Raw genomic sequence first — 19471 nt, 5'->3', positions numbered from 1 at the left:
AACTATGAGCAGAATAAAGGACTTCAGAGGACATATGTGTACCTCCCTCTAAAAAATAAACGTTTTAAAGGGAAGAAGGAATTAGATGCCTCATAAACAAGGATTCAAAATTCATGTAAGAAGCAGAAGGTCAAGCACCGCACCTGGAGAAAGCTAGAAGCCCTATTCAGGAGAAAGCACCCGAGCAGCTGAGCCTCCAGCCTTCGGTTTACACAGCAGGCTTGGAAACCTACAGAGTCTGAAAGTGAACATGCCAGCCTACTGCCCTACAGGGAACGCGAAGAGTTAAAGAAGCCTCTTATTTTTAGTGCCCCAGTCTTAAATGTAAACAGCCCAGAAACAGATTTGAGGAAAGGTCTATAATATACCAAAACAAAAAGTACAGAGTAGAACGAGATATCTAAAAAACAACCATGGCACAAAGTACGAGAACGAGTACTGGCTCATTTGGAGGGTGTGACTCCTGATCGTGGGGTTGTGAGTTTGAGCCCGACACTGAGTGCAGATGTTACTTTAAAAAGTACTGCATCCAGGGGCACCTGGGTGGCTCGGTAGGTTAAGGCCCCTGCCTTCGGCTCAGGTCATGATCTCAGGGTCCTGGGATCGAGCCCCGCATCGGGCTCTCTGCTCAGCAGGGAGCCTGCTTCTCCTCTATCTCTGCCTGTTGCTCTGCCTACTTGTGATCTGTCAAATAAATAAAATCTTTAAAAAAAAAAAAAAGGCACCGCATCCATTGAGTAAGGATGGAAAAGGCTGTGGGAAAGGCTAAGAGGCTACCAGAAATCCACTTATAGAAGAATGAAGGGATGGTGGCACCAGGGTGGCTCAGTCAATTAAGTGTCTGCCTTCGGCTCTGGTCATGATCTCGGGCCTGGGATTGAGCCATGAGCCCTGCATCAGGGTGGGGGGCAATGTGTCTGCTCAGTAGGGAGCCTGCTTCCCCCCCCCCCCTCTGCCTGCCTCTCTCCCTACTTACAATCTGTCAAATCTTAAAATCTTAAAAAAAAGATGAAAGAATAAAATTGAGGAACTTTCCCATAAAGTTGGGCAAAAAGCTTATGAAAGAAAAAAGGGATCAGTCTAAGAGTGCCAATACGCAACTACCATTGGATTTCTGCAGAGAGAGAACAGAGAAATTACCAAATACCCAAAAAATAAAACTGAAAAACAAGAGGTCACAAGTTTCCAAAATGCTCATTTAGTGTCCAGCTCTTTGAATGGAAAAAGAATCCACACCAACATACACATGGGGAAGTTCAAATATACCAGAGATAAACATCCTTAAAAGCTTCAAGGGTGGGACGCCTGGGTAGCTCAGCTGGTTGAGCAGCTGCCTTCGGCTCAGGCCATGATCCCAGCGTCCTGGGATCGAGTCCTGGGATCGAGTCCCACATCGGGCTCCTTGCTCAGCAGGGAGCCTGCTTCTCCCTCTGCCTCTGCCTGCTGTTCTGTCTGCCTGTGATTGCTCTCTTCCCTCTCTCTCTCTGATAAATAAATAATAAAATCTTTAAAAAAAAAAAAAAAAAAAAAAGCTTCAAGGGTAGGGGCGCCTGGGTGGCTCAGTGGGTTAAAGCCTCTGCCTTCGGCTCAGGTCATGATCCCAGGGTCCTGGGATCAAGCCCCGCATCAGGTTGTCTGCTCAGCGGGGAGCCTGCTTCCTCCTCTCTCTGCCTGTTTCTCTGCCTACTTGTGAACTCTGTCAAATAAATAAATAAAATCTTTTAAAAAAAAAAAAAAAAGAGCTTCAAGGGTAAAAAATTATATGCAAATCAGAATGGCATCAGGCTTTAAAACAATCTAGAAAGCTCATGCTTTCAGGACACCTCTAACCATGATAGAGGAACAGAAACCAGACTTACCTTCCCCATCTCAACAACTAAAATCAAAAACCTAACATGTGGGGCGCCTGGGTGGCTCAGTCATTAAGCGTCTGCCTTTGGCTCAGGTCATGATCCCAGACTCTTGGGATCCAGCCCTGCATCGGGCTCCCTGCTCACAGCAAGAGGCCTGCTTCTCCCCCCTCCCACTGCCTCTCTATCAAATAAATGAAGGAAACAAACAAACCTGATGTGGAGCACCTGGGTGGCTCAATCAGTTAAGCATCTGCCCTTGGCTCAGGTCATGATCTCAGGATCCTAGGATCAAGCCCTGCATCAGGCCCCCTGCTCAGTGGCAAGTCTGCTTATCCCTCTCGTGCGCTCTCTTGTTCTCTCTCAAATAAAATCTTTAAAAAAACAAAACAAAAAAACCTGACATGTATGGTTCTCAAAACATCAGGCACGGAAGGGCAGAGCTCTTAAGAGAAATATGGTAGGTGCTATGGCCTCAGCATATGGTGTGGATAGTTTTTAGACAGCAGCAAAAGGAGGGGAAACCCAAGGTAGAACCCTACGTCTCCCACGATTAAGAAAACCAAAGCATCCAAGGAAACCAAGGCACCCAGTTTATGGGGCAGAGTAGAGATGGAGAGTTGTACAGGAAGAACTCTATGCAGATCTGTTGAGAGTCCTCAAGGATTCAGCGGAGTACTGATAAGCTCCTGCATATAAGGAAACTGCCAAAGGCTGGGAAGAGAACCAGCCAAAAGGATTAGAACTGGCAAAGAACAGGAGATAGCTCCTGTTCCCACTAGCCAATATAGAAAACTTTATCATTTATGGAACACTGATTTTTGCCTTAGTATTGCAGTAAAATTAATTCCTAATTTTGGAATTTGGAAAAACTAATTCCTATTCAGGTCCCACCTAATAAAGCTCAAAAGTTTGACACAGAAGGATCAAGCTGTTCTGAAATGACCAAGTATTAAAAACAAAGCTTGCAAATATAGGAATACAAAAATAGCACATAAGAGGGTAAAATTCAGAATGCCTGGCATCCAATCAAAAACCACTGGACACACAAAGAAGCAACAAAATAGGACCCAGAAAAATCAACTGAAACTAACCTAGAAATTACACAAGTGATAGAATTAGTAGACAAGAGCATTAAAAGTTATTACTGCACAGTTTAGTTAGAAAGGTAGGTAAGAGAAAAACAACAACACTGGACATGTTCGGTAGAGACATGGAAAATATAAACAACCCAAACTACCAGAGATAAAAACTACAATGTCTGAGATGAAAACTGTATTAGAAAAGAAGTCTCAAATGAATGGTCTCAGCTTTGACCTTAAATTAAAACAAGAAAAAAAGCTCAAAGCAAGCAGAAGGCGGCAAATTAATATCAAAATGGAAGGGGGGGGGGAGATCAGAATGCAAACCAATGAAATGGAAGCTGAACAACAGTGAAGGAAAGCAATGGGACCAAAGTTGATTTTTTGAGATCAATAAAACCGATAAATCTCTAACCTGTGGTTGCCATGCTATAGTGCATAATCTAGCTGCCTGTTTTTGTAAATAAAGTTTCACTGGAAGTCTCACCCATGGGTATTACCCACGGCTGCCTTCACTCTCTAACAGCAGTTGCAATTCAGACTGTAAAGGCCTGCAAAGCCTGGAGTATGTACTAGCTGGCCCTTAAGAAAGAAGTTTGAAACAAGATGGGACCAGGGAGGGAGACAAACCATAAGAGATTCTTAATCGCGGGAAACAAATACGAAATAGGGTGGTTGGGTTATGGACACTGTTGGGGGAGTAGGGTAATATGCTATGGTAAGTGATATGAACTGTGTAAGACTGATGATTCACAGACCTGTATCCCTGAAGCAAATAATATATATGTAAATAAATAGAAAAAGTTTGGGGATCATTGCTCTAGCCGAACATATTAGGAAAAGAGAAAAGAAATTACCAGCATCAGGAATGACAGAGGTGAAATCACTACAGATTTTACAGATACTTTTAAAATAAGGTAGTATTATGAACACCTTTATGCCAATAAATTATTAAAATGGACAAATTCTTTGAAAGACAACACCAAAGTTCACTCAAGAAAAACAGAAAACCTGAGTAGCTCTGTTAAAACTGATAAAGGGTATCATACGTGGGGTACCTGGGTGGCTCAATTAAACACCTGCCTTCAGCTCAGGTTGTGATCCCAGGGTCCTGGGATCAAGCCCTGTGTCACACTCCCTGCTCAGCGACTCTGCTTATCCCTCTGCCCCTCTCCCCACTGCTCATGCTTGCTCTAATAAATAAAATCTTTAATAAAAAAAAAAAAAGTGTGTGTGAGGGTAATCATATTTATGGTATGGTTGAGTTTTGGTAGTTTGTTTTCAAGAAATTGATCTATTTCTCCTAGTCCCTTTTAAGGGCACCTCTGATTAGGTCAGGCCCATTCAGAATAATCTTACTCACAGTCAACTGATTTGAAACTTTACACCCCCAAAATCTCTTCATGTTTTTGTCATAATACTTTTTAAAAAAATCATATTCACAGTCCTGCCCACACACAAAGAGAAGGAAATACATATACACCATGTACATATGTATTACATGTATGCCATGAACACCACGAGTCAGGAATCTTCATGGCCAATTTAAAATTCTGCCGATCACAAATAAGGAAAAAAATTATTCACTGAAGGGGCACGTGGGTGGCTTAACCAGTTAAGCATCCAACTCTTGGTTTCACTTGGCTCAGGTTATGATCTCAGGGTTGTGAGATCAAGCCCCACATTGGGATCCGCACTGGGTGTGCAGCCTGCTTGGGATTCTCACTCTCCTCACTGTCCCTCCCCCAACTCTCCCTCTCCAAAAAAACTAAAAATAAAATTTTATCCACTGCAACATTATTTTTAATCATAATATATGGGAAACAACCTAAACATACAGAGGAGAATGGATGAATAAACCACAGTACATTCACACAATGAAGTAACTTTTTTTTCAAGATTTTATTTATTTATTTGACACAAAAGTGAGCACAAGCAAGGGGAGTGGCAGGCAGAGAAAGAGGGAGAAGCAGGCCCCCAGCTGAGCAGGGAGCCTGACGTGTGGCGGCTCGATCCCATGACCTTGGGACCATGCCCCAAGCCAAAGACAGGCTTCAGACTGAGCCACCGAGGCACCCCCAATGGAGTGATTTTTAAAATGAGGTATAACTGACAAATATACAATGAGAGTTACCTTGAGAATATGCTGTTACATAAAAAAAGCAAAGTTCAAGAGTATTTGTAATATGCTACCTCTAGTGTAAGAGAAAAGAGGAAATAAAAGACATATATTTGATTCTTTTGACAAAAACAAGTTTAGAGGGAGATAAAATAAAACAAACTAACAAGATTGGTTGCCTACAGACAGTAGGTGGAAACGGGAAAGGCTGGAGATGTTGAATGGGTGTAGAAGGTATAAGGGCTAGTAACATTTCTGAGAAAACCTTTTATAGTTTAATGTTGGAACCATACTGATACTTTACATACTGTAAAATACAATAAACAAACCTGGGAGGAAAGGATCCCTAGGACGGAATATAAACAAAAACAAATCAAGACAAGTGTATTTCAAATGAATAGTGGAACACAAAGCAGCAAAGAATGGGAGTAAAGAAAGAACCTAAAATTTTGAACACATTTTTACTATATACCCTCATAATAAAGTCAAAAAGAGTGATAAAAGTATTTAGCTCGTTAATAGATTAAATTTTCTGTAGTGGTAAGACTCAGCAATACCAGTAACTACTTTCTTGGTCTTTGAGGACTGAGCAATAAGTAACTATATTGAGAATAACAGGAGCCAGATTTCTCATTGCTGGAGAAGCAAAGGACAGAATCAGCCCTGTGGTGATGCACTGAAACTGGGCATACTATTATGAACTCATAATACAGTTATAAAATCAAGTATATGCAGGTCTACAACGCACATAATACATATATATATATAAATATACATACACGTATTTTGAAGCTGTCTTCTGAGAGGACACAGAAGCAATAACCCCCACCCCCACAGTAATATCTTGTACATGTCAAGCACCCAGATGATGGTTTCTAACTACTGTTCTGCCCCAAAAGAATCCAGGGTTTCTGGGGAAAAAAAAATTCTAGCCCTGAGGCAGGGAAAATACAAGAGGAACCTGGAATATCTTGTGTCAGAAAGTAAGGATGTGTTCGAGAAATAGTTGGCCGTGCCAAAACAAAGACACATGAACCAGCTGGCCAAATCTGGCCATCAAAATAATTATATTCGATCATCAGAATAAATAATAAAGATGAAAAATAAAAAATTGAATAAAATAGCCTATTTTTATATATGAATGAATGGGGGAGAAAGAACAGTTCTTCCTTATAGAATACCAACTAAAATGTTGAAGGAATGATGGGAGTCAGAAAAGCATCATTTCGGGCGCCTGGGTGGCTCAGTTGGTTGGACGACTGCCTTCGGCTCAGGTCATGATCCCGGAGTCCCGGGATCGAGTCCCGCATCGGGCTCCCAGCTCCATGGGGAGTCTGCTTCCCTCTCTGACCTTCTCCTCGCTCATGTTCTCTCTCACTGTCTCTCTCTCAAGTAAATAAATAAAATCTTTAAAAAAAAAAAAAAAAAAAGAAAAGCATCATTTCAATAGTAATAATTCAGGCAAAGAATCATCATGGATGCTAAAACTAATCACTGGAGATTTGATAAGGAACAGCAGTCTCAAAATACCTCCCTCAAAAATAGTGAGTAGAAAAGAAAAAACTAACTTTACAGTGGCGAAACCTGCCAGACAGTCTTCTTTACCAATTGATCAAAAATTATCACTGAAACAAATTGATAGCACATGGCCATGCATCTTAGGATGTATAGAGGAGACCGTGTAATTTCTGGTATTCCCACAAAAACAGCATAACCTGAATTGTTAAACAAACAAAAATAGACAAACCCAAATATAAAGAGGTTCTACAAAACAACTGGCCTATAATCCTGAAAAATTTAACATCTTTGAGAACAATTTGAGGAATTATCCCAGATTAGAGGCTAAAAAATGTGATAAGTATATGCAACACGTGCTCTTGCACCAGAGAAAAGTGTTTTTTGTCACTGTTGGGACAAATTTGGTCCTGGTAAAATAGAATAAGGTTTGTAAAGGAGAATAAATAGTATTGCATCAATGTTGACTTCCTGATTATTGCACTGCAATTAAGTTAAAAGAACATCCTCATTCTTAGGAAACACACACTCGAAGCAGTTGTGATTAAGGGGTGCCCTGTCTGCAACTCCCTCTCAAATAATCTGAGTTCAGGCAAAAAAAAAATTACAGATACATTGCTAAAGCAAATACAATTAATAGTTAATAAGAGCAATGCTGTCCAATGCCATGATTTGGAAATATGGCAGTGAACACCAGAAGAAATAGCTTTAAAAAAAAAAAAAGGCGATCAACTTTCAGGAGAGAATCTCAAAAGATGGAAAGAGGACAAGAAATTAGTTCTTGAGTCTTTTAACTATACTTATTTTAGGAGCATACAATACTTTTCTTTTCTGTTGTTGTTTTTTTTTTAAATTTGAGAGAGAGCACAAGCGGGGAGGAGGGTCAGAGAAAGAGGGAGAAGCAGAATCTGTGCTGAGCAGGGAGCCCAATGTGGGGCTCAATTCCAGGACCCTGGGATCATGACCTGAGCCGAAGGCAGACACTTAACAGATTGAGCCAAAGGCAGACACAACAGATTGAGCCACCCAGACAAGTGGCATAAAATACTTTAAAAAATATTTCAGAGGCACCTAGATGGCTCAATCAGTTGAGCAACTGACTCTTGGTTTTGACTCAAGTCATGATCTCAGGGTTATGAGATTGAGCCCCAAGTCAGGCTCCCTGCTCAACAGGGGTCTGCTTGAGGTTCTCTCTCTCTCTGCCCCTCCCCTAGTATGTGTATGAAACAAAGAAAAGAAAGAAAATCTTCTATTTCAAAAAGTGTACCCATTATGAAACATTCAGGAACTATAGGTTACTAAAGAAAGTAAAACAAACCAAAAAAATTATTTTACTGAACATCTAATCCAACCAAAGGGAAGGAAAACAAGTTTATCTCCATCCCCAAACACTAAAATTATGGGTGACAAGCCCCAAAGCCCTCTCTGCCCCAGAGGATCCTTCCTCACACCTCTAAGTCCCAGGGGGATTTTCAGTCATGCCAGGAGTGGCCCAAGTCTCAGTTTTTTGGGATTCTTTCACCAAAGACAAGAAGGTATTTCTGAGCTGACTGCTAATTTTTATTCAGGTAAAATTTTGACATAAAGCATACCAAAAAACCCTGTACTTCTATATTTTTTTCTCTGGTCTTACTTTTTATTCTCATTATGGCCCAGACCTGGATGGGAGTCCTGGCTCCGCCATGAATTACCTGCATAGCCTTCTGCAAATCGCTCATTTCCACTGATGAAATGAGGCAATTCTTCCCTCTTTTCCCACTGCCACAAGGTTGTCAGGAGAAAAACAAATGAGCTCAACATAACCTAAAGTCCTGTACTAAGGGGTAATGAATAATTCTGCTAAGGCTCAACCACTCTCAGGACCGAGGCTTTTAAAATATCTGCCTTTCTCTGCTCAGTTGGAGGCAGTCCCACCTCCACCCCAAATCACCACCAGAGCTCCAACAGCCATCCACTTCCTCAAAATTCAATAGAAAACTATTATCTTGAATGTCTGGCACTTAAAAGAAGCTCATGCTGCAACTACCAGGATTTCAGGGAGAATTGGGCGGGGGGGGAGCCTAATCCTGCTCACCTTCCCCCATACTTCGGGGACAATTCCAACTCCAGCCCACTCTGTCTTCTCTAAGGTCTCCAAAGAGTGCAAAGGAGAAGGAACCACAAGACTCAGCTGAACTCCAAGTACAAACTTTATTTCTATTACAAGTATATTAGTAGTAGTAGTAGTAGTAGTAGTAGTAGTAGTAGTAGTGAAATAAAAAGAGGGGATGGGGGCTCTGATACTTGGTTTTCAGAGCAAGCCATGAACTTGGGCCTCAGTCCTGATCCAAGCAGAGCCCAGCACGGCTCTGGTGGCAACAGGGAGTCCCCAGCCTTCATCAGAAGACAGTAGAGACAAAGGAGCCATGCTCCCCACCAGAAACAGAAGGCAGTTATACCAAATGCCAAAGAAGCAGATTAAAACAAAGCCTCTAGAGCACTCACCTCTAGCTCCAATCATCTCCAAAGCTTTGTTCCTAACATATATTGCAACTGGCCTGAACACTTTACCAGAGTGCCTCCATACACACCAGAGGCCCAAATTCTAGAGTGGGGAGGGACAGTACACAGGAGGGTACCTAAAAGTTCCCAAATTGAGGCCCCAACAGAGAAGAGAATCACTTCACTGGTGAGTACCAGGTTTCCAGAACCCCTCTCTCCTCTTCCCACCAGGACTACACAGCACCAAGAAGCAGTGGCAATAGTATGTCCAAAGATGGAGCCCTGGTGGGCTGAGAGGCCATAACTCGTATTCCTGCACAGCCAAAAGGCAGTAGCTAAAGGTGAAACATTTCTCAACAGCCTCCCTGCTAACCCTCCCCCAAACCCTCAAACTCCCACAGCACAATCTCAAAAGACACAAAATGGCCATAACCTAGAAAAAGTTAAAATCTGTAAAATCTCCCCTGCCCACAGAGCCCAAGAGGTGGGGCCTGAACCGTGGCAAGTGCTGCTGTGCAGAGAAGATGGAACCACTGTGCAGGTTCTCTGAGACACCATTACTCTTCTTCCTCTTCCTCCTCTGCATCCCCAGCTCCTTGTTGCTTGGGGGGTTTTGCCTGTTGAACAAGAGAACACAATCGAAGTAGAAAGGAGGAAGTGAAAAAGAAGTCCTCCTCTAGAGACCTAGAAATGTCAAACTTCCATGGAAACCTCATCCATTGCCTGACGCCCACCTCTGACTCCAAGAACCATACCGGTCCCACCCATTTGGGAGTCCTCACTGAGCATCACTGACTGGATCCCCAATTACCTTTGCAGTTCTGTTTCGGTAGTTAGCAGCTGTGGTGGTGACCCGCGAGTTCCTGCCACCTTCACTCCTACCACTGAAAGAAAAGAATTGGAAACTAGTTTCTGAGATTATCGCTGAATGGAAGTCAGAAACTCAGAACAGAAACCACTGGAACCAGACAAAAGCAACTTTCCACCAGCAGACAAAACAAATGAACAATGAAAAACCCACAGAAAACAAAAGAACGCTTTGGAATCAGGTCACAATACACACAAAGTCCATTTTCCCACATAGTGTGCATTTTGAGCTACTCCCAAGCTCCACTCCTGGGCTACTGATTCTTACCTTAATCCATATCTCCCTGAAGGCCCACGAGAGAAGGTGGGTACAAGGTTTTCTGGGTAGAGATTTCGCACTGGGTGAATCACTGGAACATGTCCGCTGGCCATAGCTGCATTATGGCTGTTTCGATTGCATGCCCGGCCATCCTGACTGTCTAAGTTGTTGAGCTTCAGTATTCGAGGAGGGCTAGGCTGGCACCCAGGTCTGGGGCCTGATGTAGATGTTGACAGTCGGTTATAAGTTGCTGTCATATTGTTAATGGGTCTATTGGGGGGAAGAGGGTAGGTGGGCCCTTTAGATGTTTCCTGCTTGATATCATCCATGTAACCAGAAGACAAGTCTCCTGAGAAGAGAAAAAAGCACTAGCTTTAGAGAAAAATCTGCTCTTGCTATTAGTGCTGGATCTGGGGCAGGAATAATAGGATTCAGGGTAAAAGACTGCCTTACTATTGAAACCCACATCTCCAGGACAAGGTTGGTAACACCTTGTCCAAACTTATTACCCGAGTCTTCAAATATAGTCTCCTAAGTACTGAACAACGATGTGCCAGCAAATCTCGAAAAATAATTTCTAATTGGCTTTGTAGTGGTTAGGTTTCAAAAACAGCTTACCTGCCTATTTGTGAGGCTTCTAAATAATATTACTAATAAATTTGAGTACCCTAAAACATAGTTCAACTAGAAGCAGGGACCCAGGACAGACATAATAAGGTCTGAAAATTATCTCCAAATTACGCACTGACTGCACAGACAAGAGACCTGCAGCTGAATAAGCACGACAAGCATGTCTCATGGCTGTCCCCAAAGCCATTACCCTATAATACTCTCCAGACAGCTTAGTCTAACATGGGACCACAAGTGTCCCCAATGAGATCCTACTGTGCTTGGTAATTCAGAATTCAGGTAACCCCCAAGTTAGAGTAGCAGATGAGAAGTGGTAAGCAGGCCTGAGCCAGCAGCAGACCTGTGGCCTTGGCTCAGCCCTGGCTAATACCCTGGTGTCTGACACGCCTCTTGGGCAGCTCTGGCGAGGTCTCTGGAGGCTGGAAATCCTGTCTAGGAATCCCCTCTGTCACATGGTTGTTTGCTGTGGCTGGGCGTTGGTCACACTGGTCCTAACAAGAAAAACGAGAATTAGTTCCTTAGGATTGAGTTATTCCTATGAATAACTATGCAAGGGAGCAGCTGGAGGAAAGGAAGGAACAGCAGGCTGGGTAAACAGACCTTCTGGGGAGAGGGAGGAGACAAACATGACTTTGACGACCACTGGTAGGAAGGGCCTGGGACTAAGACGAAACATGTATGGAATGGCACAGTCATTCCTGTTAGTGCCTAAGCCACTGAAAGAAGCACTCTGACTGTGCCAGGAAGAAGGAAGGGCTGGTTAAGAACCCAGAAAAGGATGTCAATGCTTTAATGACAGCATTTGCATGGTTGCTAATTTCATAGTCTCCCCTCAGAGATAACAAGCAGCTACTTGTCTACCGCTTGATCCAAAAGCAGAATTCTTACGAAATAAAATGTGTGATGTTCTAGCAAGAAGTATATGGGATCAACTACAGAAAAGACTCTGAACATACCCTCAGTATTAGCTCCTCATAACAAACAAGACTAGGCAGAAAATTTATTTTTTTACCAACAGGTTGGAATCCTAGACTGCATAGCTAAAAAAGAACTTCAGACCATCTAATCTAACTCCTTCATTTATGGATATCCCCAGTGAGGGGACAAGACCTATCTGTAAAGGTAAAGCCAGAACCAGACTTCTAGGTATCCTGGAATGCAAGACTCAAATGCCACCAGAACAGGAATAACCTGCCTGGTCAAAAATATAATGTTTGTTAGTGACCTCAGGGAAACTCATCAAAATCCTTTTGGCATGGGGTATCTGGGTGGCTCAGTCAGTTAAGAGTCTAACTTTTGGTTTTGGCTCAGGTCATGATCTCAGGGTTGTGAGATCGAGCCCTAATTCAGGCTCCACGCTGAGGGTGGAGCCTGCTTAAGATTCTCTTTCGGCTCCTCCTCCCCTCCCCTCTCACACATGCTCTCCCACCCTCTAAAATGGTAAAAATAAAAATAAAAACAAGTCCCTTTGCCAGGTCCTGGATGCCTGCTTAAATGGAGTCCTGGCTACTTGGTCCTCAGCTAATGACATTTCGTTGACTGAGGCAGAGAAAGCCTAAAAGCCTGAAGCAGTATACACCTCAGTCCACAAAACAGGGCATGGCTAGTAGCCAGGTCAAGTGTGCATGAAACTTAAAAGCTAAAGAAGCATTTTCAGTTCTGAAAGCCTTGGGTTCATTCAGAGGATCTGCATGGAATGAAGCAGACTGGTCCTCTGCGGACTCTTACCTGGTGATGGAAAAGCACCTCCTCCTCCAGCTGTACCCCACAGAATTCACATGGGATGATGATGCTGTCCTCCACAGGAGGTGAATTGCTCAGGCCCATCAAAGAGTCTAACTGGTTACTCGTAGCCTGCTGCAAAAACTTTTGGAAGATGACATCAGGGTCCTCCACCCCTTTGGGGGAAGTGCTGCCCACACTACGTGCAGGTAAGGCACAGGAAGGATTACAGCTTGTCTGTCAAAAAAAAAAAAAAGTTAAAAAAAAAAAAAAAGGCAGGCGTTAAGGAAAACACTACATTCCCATTGTTTAAAAGTCACAAATGTTAATAATCCTTAATAATGGGGAGAGAGACTTATAGGGTTAGGGCAAATAGAACACTCTACTTTTATTTTAAACACTGTTTTAAATTTTTTTTCCTGTGTTCATGTGATGATGATTTCTTTTTTTAAGGATTTTATTTTTAAGTAATCTCACCCAACATGGGGATGGAACTTAGAACCCTGAGATCAAGAGTCACAGGCTCTACCAACTAAGCCAGACAGAAGCCCCTGTGATTATTCTTCTTAAATTGTGAAGATTCTAATTCTTCCCATAGCCACTAAGTAAAAGGAGGCTGTTATCCCTATTAATAGGTTTTCTTATGCTGTTCCAAAACCAAAAAAGTAGATATATTCAAATACTGTATTATTCCACTTAGGGGGGAATGTATGTCCCACCCAGAGCACAGGGATTATTTAATAGTTCTGGAAATGCCACAGGAGGCCAAACCAAACCAGAGAGCAACAGAGTTGAGGGGGAATAGTGGTTCCCTCCACCAGGTAATCCTCAAACACGAAGGCTATTCTCTTATCATTCCTAAATGCCTCGAGAATTTTCAATCATTCAAAAAGCACAGGACACCTTTCATATACCATGTACTGAGAGATTCAGTAGCTAGGAAAACAGAACCTTCTCAAGGAACTCAGCCTGGTGGTGCAGACCAACAGGGGAGACCACACCATGGAGTGATAGGCTAAAAGAAGTGGGCACAGGACTTTTGAGAAGGACACAAGTGGGACCTCTGACCTTGTCTTCAGAAGATCCCTTAGGATGGTTTCCTGAAAGTCATGTCAGAACCAAGTCTACAAGTAAGGGTCTGTGTTGTAGGGTGTTAAGGAAGCAGGGGTGGATGGCCACACATCTTGTAGGCAGAAAAAGTAAACTGCAAAAAAGATCCTTAACCCTTCCAGGGAACTGCAAGGACTTCAGTACATCTCCGATAAATCAAAATGGGGCATGACAGGACACCAGAATAAGCTGGTCGGTGGAGATGTACACTAGTCACCATAGTATGGGGAGAGCAAGGGGGCCTGCTGCAATGAACATTACCTTTTTACAAGACGGAACAAGGCTGAGTTCTCATACCCTTAGGTCACACATGGTAAGAAACACAGTTGCTACCTCCTGCCACAGGTGTATTAAAATAGTGGCTCAAAAACTCATGTGGCCTACAGCACCAACTAGTGCCTGCACACATTCCTCACATAATTAAACACACCTGATGGTCAATCAGCAGTTCCTCTGGGTAGAGCTCCTCACAAAATTCACAAGGCAACATGGTCTGGTCAGCTGCACCTAGGTATCAGACCATACAGTCAGACTCAATGAACAAAAACAAACTTGATTTCATCTTTTATCCCACTTGTAAGGTTTTATATGAAAGTCGGACTTCCTTTGACTTTTCTTAGATATAGCAACTTGTGGGACTGCAAATCCTCCCAAAGGAGCCTTCTAAGAGAAACGCTAAAGAAAACTTCCAGTATGAAAAAAGAAATTTACATGTCACCATTTCCTGAGCAAAGTAAAGTAGTAGCTTAACCCCTACCCTAATTAAGAATGTAAATGTTTACTAACCCCAGGCACTAATCTAAAAACTTCTGTACATTATTTCCATCCTCAGAGAAACTTATTAAGAGAACCTCCATTACCCTCATTTTATAGATCAAGAAGTTGAGGCTCACTTATGACTGGTAGGCAGATATCCTTAAAAACTATCCCAGTACAGGGGCGCCTGGGTGGCTCGGTGGGTTAAAGCCTCTGCCTTCGGCTCAGGTCATGATCCCAGGGTCCTGGGATTGAGCCCCGCATCGGACTCTCTGCTCAGCAGGGAGCCTGCTTCCTCCTCTCTCTCTGCCTGCCTCTCTGTCTACTTATAATCTCTGTCTGTCAAAATAAATAAATAAAATCTTAAAAAAAAAAAAAAACAACAAAACCTCTCCCAGTACAAAATACCAAGAAAAACACAAAACAAAAGTAATATATGAGAGCAAATAAATTAAGAGTAGTTTTATTTTTTTTTTTAAAGATTTTATTTATTTATTTGACAGAGAGAAATCACAAGTAGATGGAGAGGCAGGCAGAGAGAGAGAGAGGGAAGCAGGCTCTCTGCCGAGCAGAGAGCCCGATGGGGGACCCGATCCCAGGACCCGGAGATCATGACCTGGGCCGAAGGCAGCGGCTTAAACCACTGAGCCACCCAGGCGCCCCTAAGAGTAGTTTTAAATCCAGGATTCCCCAAAGAGCCGCCTCAGTAAGACTGCTAAACAACTGGAGGGTAAACAACGAGACGAGTTAAGAAAACTCGCCCACCTAGGTCTTCACTCTGGGTAGGAGGAAAAAGTCGTTACCGTGGAAGAGTAGCTAGAGTTTGACCTTTACACAGGTTGAGTCTCGAACTTCCATTTTTACATAAGTTTAATTTTTTATATAAATTCATGTTTATAATTTTTAGAAGTCCAAGCCAACCAAAAATTCCATTTAAAAGTATCCAAGGGGCACCTGGGTGGTGCAGGGCAGTCTGTTGGGTGTCCGACTCTTGGTTTCAGCTCAGGTCGTACACGATCAGAGGGTTGCGAATGATCTCAGGATCGTGAAATGGAGCCCATATCAAGCTCAGCACTCAGCCCAGTGTCTGCTTAAGATTCTTCCCTCTCTGGCCCCTCTGCCATATCCCTACCTGCCCCACCAACCGGCTCGCTTAAATAAGTCTTTTAAAAACTAAGAAAATAAAATTATCCCAGTGACGAGTATCCCTACATACCTACCAGAAGCATATATAAATACTCTAAGGAACACATCAGAAGTTTAATGTTAAAACACACACAGAGCAGGCAGTAGGATTTGGGTGTCCGACTCTTGGTTTTGGCTCAGATCATGATCTCTTAGGTCATGAGATCAAGCCCTGCATTAGGCTCTCAGCTCAGCAAAGAGTCAGCTTGGGAGTGAGTCTCTCTCTTTCCCCACTCCTTTCAGCCCCTCCCCGCCACTTACATGCTCTCTAAAATAAGTGTTAAAAAAAATATTAAAACAAGGGGCACCTGAGTGGTTTAGTCGGATAAGCATCTGCCTTCAGCTCAGGTCATGATCTCAGGATTGTAGAATCGAGCCCTACTTCAGGCTCCTTGATCAGCAGGGAGTCTGCTTCTCCCTCTTCCTCTCCCCCTCTTCCCTCCTTGTGCTCACAGGCACTTTCCCTCTCAAATAATAAAATCTTTAAGAAAAAAGTTGAAAACAAAATAAAACAACAAAAACCCACATATGCAGGAAGCAGCAAGCCACCATAACAGTCAGCAGAAACCAAACAGCAAAAAAGATTTTAGATATATTTCCTATACACTACAGAAAAATAAGTATATCTAAAATCTTTAAAGACCTGTTTAAAAAGGAATTGGAATATGACTACCCCAGATTTAAAAAAAAAAAAAAAAAAAAAAAAAGGCCTTTTGTAAGATCAGGTCATGATCCCAGGGTCCTAGGATCAAGTCCCACCTTGGGCTCCTTGCTCAGCAGGGAGCCTGCTTCTCCCTCTGCCTGCTGCTCTCCCTGCTTGTGCATGCTGACAAATAAATAAAACCTTAAAAAAAAAAAAAAAAGATTTGAGAGAAGAGAGTGCACGTAAGCACATGAGCAGGGGCAGAGGGAGAGACTCTTCAAGCAGCCTTCCTACTGAGCATGGAGCCCACACAGGGCTCAATTTCATGACCCATGAGATAGTGACTAAACCAAAACCAACAGTCAGTCACTCAACCAACTCAGCTACACAGGCGCTCCTATAAAGGATTATTTAAGGGGTGCCTGGGTAGCTTAGCTGGTTAAAGCATCTGCATTCAGCTCAGGTCATGATCTCAGGGTCTTGGGATCAAGCCCCAAATCGGGCTCCCTGCTCATTGAGGAGTCCACTTCTCCCTCTGCCCTCCCCCTACTCACGTTCTCTCTCTTTCAAATAAATAAAGAAAATCTTGGAAAAAAAAAAAAGGATTTAAAACATGATGCACACTGAGAAAAAAAAAAAAAACAAATAGAACTACAATAAGTGAAAACTTATCACTGAAGTGAAAACCTCAATGGATATATTGAACAATAGATTAGAAAATGACAATTCAATTACCCAGAATTCACCCCAGAGGAAAAAGCAATGGAAAATATAAGAAACAGAGGATAAAGCAAACTCTAACACATATAGGAGAAGCCTGGGTGGCTGGCTCAGTTGTTTAGTGTTAGACTCTTGATTTTGGCTCAGGTCCTAATCTCAAGGTTATGAGATCAAGTCCTGCATCAGGCTCGGTGCTCACTGGGGAGTTTGAGATTCTCTGTCCCTCTACCCCTCTAGTCCCCCCCACCCCTACCACCAGTTGCACTTACACCCACTCACACTCTCTCAAATAAACAAACAAAATCTTTAAAAACAAAAAAACTACAAAGGATGCAAGACAGGGGCACCTGGGTGGCTCAGTTGGTTAGGCATCTGCCTTCAGCTCAAGTCATGATCTCGGGGTCCTGGGCTCAATCCCTCCCCAGCAGGGAGTCAGCTGCTCTCTCTCCCTCTGCCCCTCCCTCCATGTCCCCCCTCAACCAGCTCATTCTCTCTCAAATAATTTTTTTTTTTTTAAAGACTTTATTTGACAGAGATCACAAACAAGTAGGCAGAGAGGCAAGCAGAGAGAGATGGGGAAGCAGGCTCCCTACCAAGCAGAGAGCCTGATTCGGGGCTTGATCCCAGGATCCTGGGACCATGACCCGAGCCGAAGGCAGAGGATTTAACCCACTGAGCCACCCAGGGGCCCCGCAAATAAAAGCTTAAAGAAAAAATTAAAAAAGGAAAACAAGCAATAATCAAAGAAATAATGATGATGTTTTCGATATAGACGAAAAATACTAAATTTACAAATCAGGAAAGCCAGCAAATCCCAAGAAATTTAAAGCCAGAGAAATCACAGGGAAACTGCAGAAGCTCAAAGACAAAAAGATCTTAAAATCAGCCAAAGGGAAAAGACAAAGTACCTATAGAGAAATAATAACACTAACAGAGGACATCTCTATAGCCAAAAATCAGAGTAGCTTCAAAGAACGAAGACAAAATAATCGCCAATCTTGACCTGTGTGACACAGAAACTACCACATAAGAAAAAGTAAGATTTTCAGACTAAAATAGAGAATTTACAATCAACAGATACTTTCAACAGAACTTCAAAAGAATATACCTTAGGAAGAACTTTATCCTAGAAAGAAGTTCTGGGAAACAAGGAAGAATGGGGGAGCAAAGAAAACAGTAAACACCTAAAATAAATACAATGAGTATATAAACCAAGAAATACCTCTATCACAGTGCTAAAAAGAAAACAAGTGAGAACACTAACTTACCACATTAGTAGTTTTCAAGTCCTAAAGGAAAGATGCTAATTCTAAAGTTTGATTGGGTAAGTATGATAAGGTTAATTTTAGTCTTTGTTAAATTATACAAAGATGTTGAAATTTCTAGGGCAACCATCACAAGAACAGGGACAGAGAATTTAAATTCCAAACCAGTAGAGAGGAAAAATGGAATGAAACAAACAAATCAAACTTAATAAAACAATCCAAGGTATGATCAAGAAAGGAGAAAATAAAGGAAACTACATGGAACCCAGTCTTCACCAGTCACTACTATGCTACTGCAATTTTACTTTCTTTAGTATCATGAAAGTCAAGTCTGAAAGGGTGATAAGAAGACTCACATTAAAAGACTTTGGAAATGCTTTCTTTGGGGCTAGTGCATTTTCCAAAGGGAAAGAAGCAGGAACTATTAGGTAAAAAATAGATCCAAGGTAATAAAGGGGAGAATCCGCCTACCAACATTCCATAAAGGGTTACCAACCTAGACATAAAAGAATTCAAAGCCAAACATTACATTGACAAGCCTTGTTCTGCTCTCCAAAATGCAGGAAGTCTAATAAACCAGCTTTTAAACAATCTCATCATATTACATATTCACATCCTTTTCTGTCCAAAAAAATATAAGGCTACCTTATTACCTGCTGAAGTGGTAACATCTGGGGAGAACCAGGAGACTTATCAGTGGGTGAGGAAGAGACTTATGCTTTCTTTTACTCTTTTACAATCTTAATTTTTTATGATTTTTACCTTTTTCTTTAATAAATTTGGATATAACTTACATACCATATAATTCACCTATTTAATTTGTACACAATCATTTTTATTACAGATGCAAACTTTTTATTTTTTTTTTTTAAGATTTAATTTATTTATTTGAGAGTGAGCAAAGAGAACACAAGCACCAGGAGCAGAAGAGGGCAACAGAGAAGCTGAGCAGGGAGCCTGGCACGGGGCTCAATCCCAGGATCCCGGGACCATGACCCAAGCCAAAGGCAGACACTTAACCCACTGAGCCACCCAGGGGCCCCGCAAATTGTTTATAAATATCCTCTACTCCGGGTGCCTGGGTGGCTCAATGGGTTAAGCCTCTACTTTGGCTCAGGTCATGATTAGGGTCCTGGGATCGAGCCCCGAATAGGGCTCTCTGCTCAGCAGGGGGCCTGTTTCCGCCCCCCCCCCACATGCCTCTCTACCTACTTGTGATCTTTCTGTCAAATAGATAAATAAAATCTTAAAAAATAAATAAATAAAT

General features: G+C 42.3%; 1 protein-coding gene across 1 annotated transcript in view; it reads right to left on the bottom strand.

Moving 5' to 3' along the window:
* Positions 1 to 8742: 8742 nt before the first annotated feature.
* The window catches only part of TRAFD1 (TRAF-type zinc finger domain containing 1), a 30317-nt gene continuing 19588 nt past the window's right edge, over positions 8743 to 19471 (bottom strand). Inside the window, exons 7-12 of the mRNA XM_059408450.1 lie at positions 14066 to 14142; positions 12532 to 12762; positions 11174 to 11294; positions 10183 to 10522; positions 9859 to 9931; positions 8743 to 9664 (exon numbers count right to left, since the gene is read on the bottom strand). Coding sequence (XP_059264433.1) covers positions 9605 to 9664; positions 9859 to 9931; positions 10183 to 10522; positions 11174 to 11294; positions 12532 to 12762; positions 14066 to 14142 — 902 coding nt within the window. The 3' untranslated portion in view covers positions 8743 to 9604. The remainder of the gene's footprint in view (positions 9665 to 9858; positions 9932 to 10182; positions 10523 to 11173; positions 11295 to 12531; positions 12763 to 14065; positions 14143 to 19471) is intronic.

Source organism: Mustela nigripes, chromosome 8, assembly GCF_022355385.1.
Source record: "Mustela nigripes isolate SB6536 chromosome 8, MUSNIG.SB6536, whole genome shotgun sequence".
NCBI lineage: Eukaryota > Metazoa > Chordata > Mammalia > Carnivora > Mustelidae > Mustela > Mustela nigripes.
Note: the sequence above shows the minus strand (reverse complement) of the source record. Positions and strands in the feature narration are given on the sequence as shown.